The 14,030-nt window shown below is 33.9% G+C and overlaps 1 protein-coding gene across 1 annotated transcript; it reads right to left on the bottom strand.

The window, feature by feature from the left end:
- Positions 1-2,886: 2,886 nt before the first annotated feature.
- On the bottom strand, positions 2,887-4,886 carry LOC114742016 (probable LRR receptor-like serine/threonine-protein kinase At5g59680). The gene is made up of 5 exons (XM_028930259.1): positions 4,588-4,886; positions 3,579-4,057; positions 3,361-3,479; positions 3,063-3,124; positions 2,887-2,962 (listed from the first exon to the last, which is right to left on the bottom strand). Exons 1-5 carry the CDS (start codon positions 4,884-4,886, stop codon positions 2,887-2,889), a joined length of 1,035 nt encoding a protein of 344 aa, XP_028786092.1.
- Positions 4,887-14,030: the final 9,144 nt, after the last annotated feature.

Raw genomic sequence — 14,030 nt, 5'->3', positions numbered from 1 at the left:
ACAATATAACCTTGAAAATTAACACATTTCATTTCATAGCTAAAAACATTTAATTCTAAATTAACAACTTTTGTTTCCATGAGACGCTGTAATAAGTCTTTAAATAAAATTCTATCAAAATACAATCTTGAAAGTTAACACGTTCCATTTTATGATTAACATGTTTCAATTCTAAATTATAATTTTTCTAGCAAAATGAAATTATAGGGATTAAATATTTAAACTACCCTAATATAATATCAGATTATATATCAATTTATAGATTAAATATTTGTTTTTGTGAGAAAATATTGTAAATGAGATAAAATAATTATAAATTCTATATTTGTCACCAAATTTAACCATCATCTGGTTCCTATATCAGGCATCAGGGAGTGCTTCGCTCGCTCAAAACTATAAGGAATTTTCTGTTTTCCTCTATTTATTCCTTGTGGTTTTTTAAGGAGAGAATTAAGGATTTTTTCTCTAAAATGTTCTCAATTAAAAATACTATCTTATACTACATTTGATAAGAGCTAGTTACTAATTTGAGTATACTAAGGAATTAGTTTAAATTAGTTATTTGTAATAAATACTACCTTCGGTCCTAATTATGTAGTATTATGACATTAAATAAATTAAATTGGGTCTTATGCTTACAAACAAATTAAATTTTCAAGTAACTCTGCAGTATTATGACACTAAATAAAAAGGTAAAAAAATAAAATTAAAAAACTAATTTCACATAATATAGATGTTGATAGTCTTTTTTAATATTATAATTTATTTAGACCCGAACCCGAAAAAAAGAATATATTATCAAAATTTGTTAATTTAATTATTTATTAAAATGTTTATAGATGTGTACAATGAAAATGGGAGTAATTTTTTTTAAAAAATAATTGTTGGAGATAAAGAATATTAATATATTATCTAGGATTAAAATAAATTCTTAATAAGTAACCCTCGTATTTAGAATGATGAAGAATTTTAAACACTTAATTCAAACGTGAATAAGCTGATTGCTTAATGTATAAAAGAACTTATTACGTCACGAGAAAATAAGGAGCGTTTATTCTTTCTTTTCGTGTCGGGACTTGGTATTTTAACACCTTACCTTACTAAGAATACAATTAGCCTAATTATAAAGGAAAAATAACCATAATAGCAACCTTTTGGGACAATTTTTTTTTCCCCCGACAGATTTGGGAAGAATCCCCATTGATTGGAATGCAGGTTAAACATGTCATCTAGCCACAAAGAGGCTCAAATAAGACTTATAATATGGTTATTAAGTGTAAATAATTTGTAAAGATTTTAGGTATTTATGACTTTTCATGAATATACCTATGAATTTTAATATAGGAGAAGACTTATGTATAAGTAGATTTATTTTTAATCAAATTTGTACAAGTGGATTTTTAAAGTTTTCAAAAAATAAAATATATTAACAACAGTTAGTTAGAGGGTAAATCATGGATAGAATAATGCCAATGTCTTTAATTTGAATGGAAACAAGTACATTAGGTATATAAACTTATAAGTATGTAAGTTTTTTCCCCCCCTTTTAAGATGATGTCTATTGCCCAACATATTAGTATGTGATAAAAAAAAATAGAGCATTTTAAATACTATTCAAAATTTCGAGTATAACTTTATATTAGGTTCAGTTAGTTGAATATTTTTGAAAATGTTATTTGCATTTGATTTTTTTATTGATATTAGAAAACTGATGATTTTAAATATCATTCTTTTCACAGAGATGTGGGATAGGATCCATAAAAACAAAGTGAATCAAGACAAGCTCCCTTAATATATCCGGTCATTATTGATATCTCCATCTGAACTCAAAATGAAGCCCTTGGGATTGGGGCGTATGCCCCTTGAATTTCTCTCACTTCTCATAAAATATCAAAATGTCACTTGCTTTACATTAAAAAAAAAACATTAGAGAAGTGGAAAAATCCGTTGCTTCGATTCATTCAAATGCTGCAGACGAATTTCCTAGTAGTTGCTCAGATGCAGAGAACAACAAAAGCAATGACAAAGAGAGTATGGCTGTGGATTCAATGTCATCTTCCTGCTCTCTGAGCCACCTGGTTGAACACCTGAACCAGCAACTGGTCCTTCAGCTGCCCCATATGGAGGCATTCCTGCGAACGGCATTTCACGAGAACGGGTTGAAGGTGGTGGTGTCGACGGCGATTCATGAGCAGGGGTTGAAGGCGGCAGTGCCCACGGCGTTTCATGTGAAGGTGGTGGTGTCAATGGCGATTCATGAGAAGGGGTTGAAGGCGGCAGTGCCCACGGCGTTTCGTGTGAAGGTGGTGGTGTCAACGGCGATTCATGAGAAGGGGTGAGGGCGGCAGTGCCCACTGGTTTTCATGAGAAGACGGCGGTGCCGACCGCGTTGCATGAGAAGGGGTTGAAAGGCGGCGGTGTTAACGACGTTTCATGAGAAGGGGTTGAAGGTGGTGGTGTCAACGGCTTTTCATGAGAAGGTTGGGTTGAAGGAGGCGCCGACGGCGTTTCATGAGAAGGTGGTGGTCGACGGCGGCGATTCATGGAAAGGGGTTGAAGGTGGTAATGGTGGACATGACATGCCAGATAAGCAATTACCTGTCAGACTGATACATGGAAGGGTCATATTAGATTAACAGCAAACATGCAGAGCAAAAATGACGATCCAGAAAAATGGAGAGAAAAGCAACCAGAAAAGTTGTGCAAGAGAGAGACTATGGTACAGATAAACTCACATTAGTTTCAAGTTTTTATTTTGAGACAGCGATTTGGGTATGGTTCCACTGAATCTATTATCTGCTAAATTCCTGGGAAACATGAACAAGTATATGAAGCTTGTTTCAATTTGGAAGTACTGCATTAATTATTTGGTTGTGGTATTAGTACTCACAGCAATTTCAGTTTTGGAAATGAACCAAGAAATCTGGGAATTGGTCCCGACAAGCTGTTGTTATGCAAATCACTGCCAGTTTTAGAGACAACACATCAAAACATCAGTACACAAGAGAGGCCACACTAATCATAAGATGTTTTAGTGTTTCGTTGCAGCTTACATTTCTCACTTCAGGTCAACATGGAACTGAAGTCCGGCAGTGGTCCTGATAAGCCATAGCCTCCAAGATTCCTGTGTCAGGCCACATACAAAAAGCCAACACCATTTGATCACACGGCAATTATATATATATATATATTGCTACCAAAAAAAAATTCTGATCAATATTCATATATCTGTTAAAGTTGTAGAAATGAAAGCAGTCTATGTGATCAGTGCGTCTCACCAATTTATTTTACCAAAAAGAAAAGAAAAAAAAAAAGAAGACAGAGAGACAAAGCATGATGAGGATTACAATGTGGTGACACGTGGGGAGGCATCGGAGTTGCATTCAAGCCATTCCATGAAAATGAAGATGGAAGACAAGGATCACCACTCCATTTCTGAAGCACACCAAAATTTCTCTGCAGTGCTGCTAATCCTTCCACTGCATTACCAAGAACAGAACCAAACAATCTCAGAATGACAGATGACAGGCCCAAAAAACAGAATCCTTAAAACAGTGTAAAGTAAATAAAAGCCAAACCATCGTCACTGTCGGTTCCATCAGTAAGTGCACCACTAACAGTGTAGACTTCATAGGCATTAAGCAGAGGAGGAAGATTGGAACTTCTGTCTGCGAAAACAGCCACACTTGTGTTTGAATTTGCATTTCTGTTTGCGATGCGAAGCTCCGATACAGCTCCAAAAGGAGGGACGAAAGGTTGTGAATAAGGGACTTGGTTGATCTCAACTTGAATGGATCTTGTTTCGTTGGAACGAAGGCGAGTGACTTCAGAGAAGTAGGCTGTGATATAGATAGGTTCGCTTGTGGAAGGAAGGTCCGTGTTAAGAACAATGCCCCATAAAGTTCCTGTGGTTGTGGTTGCAGTTCGAAGAACAGAAAGAGGTGGTTGATCTTCTGCTTTGCTCGCGTCAATGGATGGAGCTTCGTTTACCAAATTTTCCACTAACACAAACCCACCTTCTGCTCTCCAGATCCGATCATAAGCATCATCTGGGTACCTGTCAGTTTTCGTTCAATCATCATTCGTTAGCTTACAAATAAATAATACAGTAAATTGCATGGACATTCCACAAGTTCTGTGAAAATAACTTGCGTTAAATAGCTGAAGAGATCATAAGAATATAAGATATTCCAAAGTAGTTAAGTCGGCTCTCACGTTAACGACCTGAGTATATAATATGAAGATGACAATAAAGGGAGATCATAAGAATATACCTAGTGCTGAAATTTGCACCAGCGTTGGCTCTGTTAGACAGGAAGAGCACGCCCAGAATCAACATGACTGTACATGCTCATCTCTAAGCTCCGAATCTCCAACCCAGAAATGAAAGGAATCTGATCCTTAAATGTCTGAGCAACACAAACGCTGGTCGTGTTCTTCTTGGTAACATAAATGGCCTCATGATACACGCCTCTCAGGCTCGAAGTGTTGACGGCGGCCCAGAAATTGCCATCAAGTGAAGGTCAAAGGTGGGAGGAGAGTCTTTGCCGTCGTAGTTTCCATAGAAGAGCTTGCTCGAATCAGAACCTTCTGTCCCTTACCGACTTTGACGGTGTAGCAGTTCTTCCTGAGGTGGGGAAAGCCCTGAGAGTGGACATGGCGGTTTCGCTCATGTAAAGAGGGACTGTGCTGGTGTATTGAACTACGTGGGAGTCTCCGTTCTGAACGTAAGAGTCATCGGCGTCCCATTGGAAGATGTCGCCGTCGGCTATTGAAGAGTTTGAGCCACAGTCGATGCTGATGAAGGTCGGGGATGATGACAGAGATGGAGTTAGGGTTGTGAGAAGGAGAGAGGAGAGGAGGAGAAGGACGTTGTGGATAGCCATTGTTGATGTTGTTGCTTGGCATGCATGCTTGTATTGTGCCCAGCGATGCTTCTATTTATACAAAAGCTTTATTGCTCGTTTTGACTTCAATTTAAAGAAGGGTTTTGCTCTTTTGACTTCTACCGCAGGTCACCAAACAGGTGGGCCCCATTTGTGCTTATTTCAGTCATCAGCATCATTATTCATCAATGTAATTGCATCCCCATGATTTAAATATAATTTGAATGTTATAGATTTGAAATTCTCAACTAATTATTTTTAAATGAAAAAAAATCTCTTCGAAAAAAATAACATTTAAGAGATTATTTTTATTTTAAATTTTATATAAATTAAAATAATTCTTTTTAAAGAATATGAAAAAAAAAAATTAAATCCACGTATCATGCAAATTAATCAAAGATTTTAGTGCCCATTTGGATTAGCAGTGAACAATTATGATTTTAGATAATCATGAATTTTATAAGTGACACTGGTTAATCGTGATTTTGTTTGGATATTTTTTTTTATAAGTGATTTTAAGAATTGTGATATGTTGGTTTATTTATTAATTAAATTCACTTATGGATGTATAATTACTAAAAAAGGACATAAAGTTAATAAAGTTGTTTTCATTTTCATAATTATTATATTTAATAATAAATTTTTATTAAATATAATTTAATAAATGATATGAATATTTAAATATTATTTTTATTTTAAAATTATTATTATTTAAAGAACTTACCTTATGTGTAGTACAAATATTAAATAAAAGACCATATATAAATAAGAGATGAATGAAAATTTAAAAAAAAATTGATTAGCAATTTTAGTAAGATTTGAAGTAAAAATAAAATTTTAGTCTTAGAAGATGAGCAACGGCCTCTTAAGAAAAATTTGAAGTGGTTAGGTTGAAAAATTGTAGGCAAAATATGCAGAATATATTGAGGAGAGATTTGAAAGAGTATGTTTTGAAAGAGTAGTTAAGGATATTGAGAAAATTTTGTGCTGAAGATAATCAAAATTTTTCAAACACATAATTATTCCTTGTTTTGGTTTTAATAAGTGTGGTAGAAGGATACAACCCACAATTATCGGGATTTATAAAAATATCAATCCACATACAATGATCATATTCTAATATCATATTTTTAGATTAAAGGGCTTATTGAGATCCTACTACTACTTACCAAAGATGATGAATACTAAAAAAAATCCCACGTTGAGTTTCTCATCATCTCCATCAGCTTTGATAAATCTAAGCCCCACCCATTGATCATGCATGGCCATTCTCGAAAGGGTTTTGAGTAGATCATTGTGAGCTAAATTTATTTTTATTTTTTATTATTGAGTTTGAAATGATGTCTTTTTAGTTTTTAAAAAACAATAGTTTGTCATATATGTACCATTTATTTGTGTATCAATGTTCTTTTTTATTTAAATAGTTTGTTGATATATTATATAAATATTACAACGTGGTTACTACTTGCTAGCACCACTGGGAGAGAGGAATAATCCGGACATTTTTTTTTTTTTTCTTTGTAATGAAGTTAATCACAACAAAATATTCAAATAAAGCATTTTCTTTTTTTTTAAATCTAAGCCATTAGTTGACTAAATGCATAATTTAAATTAGTATGACTAATCAACGGCACAAATTATGCTTACTTATGATTAGATCCAGCTGCCATAACGTGCGAAGAGGTGGCCTCCAAAATTGTTTCATTCATAACCTATGCTAAATATACAATACATGCCAAACCTTGAAGCAAGCTTTGTGTGCATTTGAAACAAAGACAGGCTAATTTTGAAGTGTTCAACATTTAACAAAGTTGTTATTATTATTAATTAATGGAATACTAAAATTTGTAATCCTTATTTGTTTTTCAATCATCAATTAATATCTAAATTTTGACTCATACAACTCATTACTTATAGTTTATTAAATTAAAAAAAATCATAAAGACTAAGTTATAGTAATTTACAAAGTTATAAAAATTGAATTGTTCTGATTTCCGAGCGGAGGCAACTTACTTCCTCTGTCCCTTATTGTAAGACCCTTTCAATTAAATTACGTGGTTTAAGAAAACAATTAAAATTAGTTAAAAACAATTAATATGTAACAAATACAATTGTTTTTTCAAATATAGCTTTATATATAAATAGATAAATGTGTGAGAGGGTGATAGTGAGATAAATGAAGAAAGAGAATGTATTAGATATATTAAATTAGAGGTAAAATAGGTAATAATACATTAATGTTCAAACAAACTCAAAGAGGATCTTATAAAAAGAGACAGACCCATTCAAAAAATTGAATCTTATAATAAGAGACGGAGTAGTATAAAAATTGAGATGTGACTAAATTAATACTCCCTCCAATCTTATTTATAAACTTCAAATTTGGGAATTTATGAGCTTAAATTTGAGTTTGTCCTAATTTAACTATCCTTAATTATTTATTCTCGCTTCTTCGTTATAACCTCTATTATCACATTTTCTCACACATTCTCTTTTAGCCTGTTTCTTTTATTATATGGGCATATTTGATAACAAAAATATATTTCTAACCTATTTATTACTCCATCTGATTCAAAATATAAGCTAAACTTTATCTATTTACGTTTATCAAGAAATTAGTTAAAATCAGTCTAAAACAATAAATAAGCAATGTATCTATTTTTTCTTTCCAAGTATGCCCTTATTAACTAAGAGAATAAATAAAGATACAATAAATAAATCAAAGAAGAAAGAGAATATATGTGTGGTGCAATTACAAAAACTCATTAAATACTTAGACAAAAGTGAATGTTATCTTATAAAAAAAATAAGCCCCTCTAATAAAGTTTAGCTTATATTTTGAACCACAGGGAGTACTTTTAACTAATTTTAATTAATTATTTGTTATCAGCAGATTAGTTATTTGAAACTTAGAATAATAACTGGAGGGAGTAATTGAGAAAGTTAAAATATTTAAAGTTATATTTTTTTCTTGAGTAATCAATCAATCAATTAATTGCTCGTTCTGCTTCAAGTTTCAACGCTGACCATTTCAAGGTTTCTGAGAGTCGCCTTGTCGACCTTTGAATGAAGCACGAGATGATCGGCCCAAGGAACAACGTTGACTTTACAGACATTCTGTTTCAAATCTACAGAATGTTACTATCTGATTTTATTTTAAATTAAGTTGCATATGGGACATCACAGTGCAAAACTCTTCCTACTAGTTCCTACCATAGCTTTTTCTATTTAAGGTTTAAATTAAATCCAAACTTTACTGGATGCCAAATCGCCTAAGCTAGTTGTCTTTGGTATGTAAATTTGGTTTAATGTTAACCTCAAAGATACTTTGAAATTTTAACTTATGCTGATGATTCTATGGGCCGGATAACTATAGTTCATACATTTTTCATTATTAGTCCTAATCTTCACTTTCCTTTTGTCTCTACATATAAATCATAGCACAAGTGAGAGTCATTTATTCAACAGATACTTATCACCTTTCTAAACTTTTATTCAAACATGAAGTTGCGTTGTTTGACTTTTTGTAAATATGATAAGTACATGAGCTCCTTTTGCTGGATAAAGGATGACAAAAAATCTCAGTATTTTTTTTTAAAATTCCGTTTGGCTATAATTAATACTAGCTTTGACATTAATATAAGAGTTACTTAATTAATTTTGATATACTTAAGAAGTTAGATAAACAATAACAATGAAGGAAGCTGGATAAATTAATCCATTATAAAAATTATGAGATGATAATCTTAAGATACCTTGTATCTAATATTAAATTATACTTTTCTGGTCCTATTTATAGGGCAGAAAGAAAAATATTTTTGATCATATTTTATAAAGCACTAAGAAAATTTTTTGGTATGCATTTATAATTTTACTCTTCATTTTATATTATGTTGACTTTGTTTACATGAAGTATAATATATATTAAATAGAGATAAAGTTGAAAAGGTGTTAAATTTTAAACGAAAGTTAACAAATTAAAGGTTTTTTTGGTTGTGTGAATTATGCTGGAAGTTATTTATAAATAAAATTAAAAAAGTATGTTAATCTACGGTGAGGTATAAATTAATTTAAAAAAATAGTAAATGTGTAAGATAAAGTAAGTTAAAATTTATATTTATGATTAAATTCAATTCACAATCCGCTCCTATATTAGGAATCCAGGGAGTACTTCTTTTTTTTTTTTTTTTGACCGGAGGGAGTACTTACTTCATATTCATTCGATCAAATCATAAGGTATTTTTCTATTTTCCCTATATTTAAAAACATAATGCCTTGTAATTAGTGAAGTTTTTCTAAAAAGTCCATGATGAAAAATTAACGAGATTTTTTAGGAACCGAAAACAAGGGGTATTTATAATTTATTTTGTGTTGGGACTTGGAATAATTGTACGTCAACACTTCACCGTACTAATTAAGCATACCATTATAGTTAGAGGTGTTTAACTTATCTTATCCTGACTGTTTTGATCTAGTCTTGGTCAATTCAGAATAGGATGGGACAGAAAATATTCCAAGACAGTATGGGATGTGACATAGGATAGGGTCATCCTGTCATAGGATTTTTTTTTAAAAAATACTTATTATTAGTAATTATTATTCTATTATTTAATTCACTTATTAATAGTAACTATTTTGTATAGCGATTTTATCTTCTTAAATTGCAGTGGTCTCAAAAAAATCTCATTTTTCAATAAAATAATTCATAAAGCCATTATATAGGTTTTCTTTTATAATTTTTTTTAGGATAAAAAGATGCCCAGCACTCCAATCTTTTTGGAGCACCTAGCACTCCAATCTTTTTTTAAGTGCAATTTTACTTATCATTTTTTTGGGGGTGCAATTTTACCTATTTGCAATGCTCCTCTAATATCTATTAACACAAACATGTTTTTTTTTTATAAAAAAAATCCAGTTCTCAATTATGTATTCTAGAAGACCAGTAAAACCGCACACATTGGTATTTAGATACCATTTCTGAAAAAGAAAATACATATTGAAAAGATCACGTAGAACTTCTATGCTTGGGTCATCCCTAGTCCCTGTATTATGTATTCATAGGTATTTAGATACCATTATGGAACCCATGTGGTATAGCAGATGTGCTCCGAGGTCGTCCCAAACATATGGATGAGATCCAAGGCTGTTTTCTGGGCTAAGGCGTTGCATTTCTGGTTGTTTGGCCAATTCATGTTAATATGATTTTCCAGGCTAACAATAGTGTGAGAACGGAGAAGGGAGATCATCTCCGAGCTAATACCTCCTACCTGATCATTTTTGCTCGTTGTCGGATTCCCCATTGGCAGATGACAACAGCCGTAGCAATTGAAGATGTACGGAGGGAGGTGAAAATGTTGAAGGCCTTGTCTGGTCATAAAATGTAGTCAAGTTTCATGATGCATTTGAGGATGCCAATAAAAATGTAGCCGTAGCAATAGTGTGATGGAGTATGTGCCGATACATAATCATGATCTCAACAGTAGTCTAGACATGACATCTACGCACTTATAAAATTAGCTATTTATTCTGAAGTGATAATGTGTTCTTGTTCTTACCAGATTGTGTGATGGAGGCGAACTCGTTGACAGAATTCTCTCAAGGTAAAATTGGAGGATATTCTTCATTTGGGTATCTAAATACCTATGACTACATAATGGGTAAAATTGCATCAAAAAAAAAGATGGTGAGTAAAATTGCATTAAAAAAAGATTGGGGTGCTAAGCGTCCTTTTACCTTTTTTTTTTAATATATAGTATTATTTTTACACTTTTTTTATACTATGTAGTTGAGCTTTTTACATTATGTAGTTGAGCTTTCTATATAATTTTTTTAATAATATTTTTATCTTTAGAAGCTTAATGAAAAATAAACATTATAACATAAAAAATTTATTTCCAAATTATAATTTTTTCTTTTTTTTTAAAAAGGAAATAGGATGTCTTGTGGACAGTCTTGAGATGAGATAGGATACAAAACAGAAATCCCGTCCCATTTCTATTTTGCCGGGACAAGACTAGGACACGTGATTAGCTCTAATTATAGCCTAATCATTAATAATAAATCACCATAATAGCAACCTTTTGGGCCAAATTCTTTTTTTCTTTTGGTATTTTTTTTTTTTTTGGGTAACCCCACTGAAATCCAGGTTAAACAGGCCACCCCGCCACAAAAGGGTGTAAATAGTTCGTAAAGATTTTAGAAGTAGCCATGACTTTTCAGGAATATGCCTATGACTTTTAAGATGGGAGAACACTTTTCAAGTATTTGTAAGTGGATTTTAAATTTTTCAAAAAAAAATAAAATATTACCATCTCCTCATCTTTAATATAAGAGCTAGTTAACTAATTTGAGTAGATTAAAAAAGTTTGTTAAGTTAGTTATTTATAATAAGTAAGTGTTATCATTCCTAGAATGCCCTTACTAATAACGTGTATTAGTTAAAATTACCATTTTTTTGTAGAAAGGGGGCCCACAGCCTAGAAAATTAAAAAGAAACTACAAAGAAAGCAAAGCCGACAAGAACTCAACCAGCATCACGCCACCTGCTTCTTATCTTATCCTTACTGAATACCTCTTCCACTATTGGTGGGGGCTTCGAAAAAAGACGCCTTTCCTCATACCCATCCCAGCTTGCACTCCATTTCGCCATTGCATCAGCGCAACCATTGTTAGTTCTCTGAGTATGCGAGATCCGAATCTTTACATAGCGATCTGTAGCATCTCTAACCATTCTAGTGTGTGCATCAATTGGTTCATCCTTCTTTGTTTTCGCTCTCAAAGCCTTCACTAAGCTCTCAGAATCAACCTCAAGGTGAATTCTCTGGTAGCCTTTCTCTAGCACCAACTGCAACCCCAGGAAAGCTCCCCAACACTCTGCTTCGTCAAGCAAGCCTCATTCATATGCTGCAAGTTTAGGACCCCCAAACCTCCTCTGTCTCTGGGTTTTTGGACTGTTTCCCAGTTGATTAGATGCATTTTCCTCTCTTCCATTGAGTGGCCCCAAATAACTGACCTTTGGGCCCTTTCAATACTGCCAATGATCTGTGTAGGAATCTTTGTCACCATCATAGAATATAGGGGGATAGCACTAATAACAGATTTTGCCAACGTGACCCTCCCTGCCATACTTTACACATTGACCTTCGAACCTCCCAATCTTCGTTTTACCTTCTCCACTAATCCTCCAAAACTTCTGGTCTTGTTCCTTCCACAATAAGTAGGAACTCCAAGATGTATTCATAAATCATCAGTCACCCTAAAACCTGCCTCTCCGGCCAAACTTTCCTTCTCATTAGCAGAGACATTTTTAGAAAACAATATGGCAGACTTAGCAGAGTTGACCTTTTGCTCAGAAGCCTCACCAAACCTTCTCAAATAGTCTTTAACTACTTTAATTTGCTGTAGTGTTGCCTCCCCAAAAAGAAGAAGGTCATCAGCAAACATTAAATGTGTAACACCTTGGTCCCCTTCTTCCAATACGATAACTTTCCATTCCCCCTTCCTCTCTGCTTTCTGGATAATGTGAGTCAATCGTTCCATTATTAGAACAAACACATAAGGGACAAGGGATCCCCCTGTCTGATTCCTCTTGAGGGCCAAAATGCCTCAATCTTTTCTCCATTCCAAAGCAGACGTGTTCCCACAGACTTAATAATCTAATTAATAGATCACAACACTTCTCCTTCATCCCCATTTCCTCCAAGACTTCCTGGATGATGAAACCCTATCTCACACGATCATAAGCCTTCTCTAGATCCACTTTTATAGCAAAGAAACCCTTTCGACCTTGCATAGATCTCATAGAATGTGGTAACTCATGAGTCACAATAATATTGTCCTGGATATGACGACCAGGCACGGAACTTACTTGATTCGGAGCTACAAGCCTTCCCAAAATTCCTTTAAGCCTCTTAACCAGGATCTTTGAGATACATTTATACAACACATTGCATAGAGCAATGGGTCTAAGCTGCTTCATATTCTCAGGCCGATCAACTTTAGGAATCAGGACAATCAAAGTATCATTGACTTCCTTCATCTCTAGCTTTCCATTCCACAGTTTCTTAACGGAAGTCACCACCTCTTCTTCAACCACATGCCACTCCTTCTGAAAAAAGACTGCTGGAAAACCATCCAGCCCCGGTGCTTTAAAAGCCCCAATAGAAAACATCGCTTTTCTTATCTCCTTCGAATTCACTGACCTTTCCAATTGATCCCAACTCCTTTCACTGATTCTAGGGTAGGACACCCCTACTTCAAGCTTCCCTCCTGTCCCCTCATCCCTAAAGAGGTTCCTATAGAACTCTAGAGCCAAACTTTTCAACTCTTCTTGATTCTCAATCTATTCCCCATTCTCATCTTTAAGCATGGCAATCTTATTTCTCCTTCTTCTTGCAACAGTCTTTAGATGGTAATATCTAGTGTTACGGTCACCATCATTAATCCAAAGGGTTCTGGACTTCTGAAACCAAAGCATTTCCTCCTGTCTCAAAACATCTCTAAGCTCCCCTTGTATCTCCTGTTCTAGTTTACACAAATGGATATAATGTCTATCAGATGCAGCAATTTGTTTTTGAATTCCTTCCAATCTCGCAAGGAGCCTTTTCTTTTTTGAGTGAACATTCAGAAACACCTCTTTGTTCCACTTGCTAAGTGTCCTCTGCAATTCACAAGTCTGTCTGTAGCCACTCCTGCTCTTCCTTAGCCTTGCTTGACTTCGTTTTCAAAGGAATCATGCATAAACCAGGCAACCTCAAATCGAAAAGGGTGCTCTCCTCTTCTTTCATACCTTTCCATGCTCAAAAGAATAGGGTGATGATCCGAACAACCCAGTCTTGCCAAAACTTTGACAATCGCCTCCGGAAATTTAATTTTCTAATCAGCATTGCAAAAGCCCCTATCAAGGCGCTCATACACCCTTTGATAACCATGAATAAGGGGTCCTTTCCAAGTGAATTTGTTACCACAAGATGCTACTTCTAACAAACCACATTTGTTAATTCTGTCTTCAAAAGTATCACATCTTCTAGAGTTGATAGGAGCTCCCCCTTTTTTCTCATGAGCTCCTCTAATATCATTGAAATCTCCCAACACCACCCAAGGCCCCATTACACTCCTTTTCTATTCTCTCCATATTCCTCCAGA

This window comes from Neltuma alba, unplaced genomic scaffold (assembly GCF_004799145.2).
Source record: "Neltuma alba isolate B1F8T4 unplaced genomic scaffold, ASM479914v2 tig00003611_pilon, whole genome shotgun sequence".
NCBI lineage: Eukaryota > Viridiplantae > Streptophyta > Magnoliopsida > Fabales > Fabaceae > Neltuma > Neltuma alba.
This window is presented reverse-complemented; position numbering and strand designations above follow the sequence as displayed.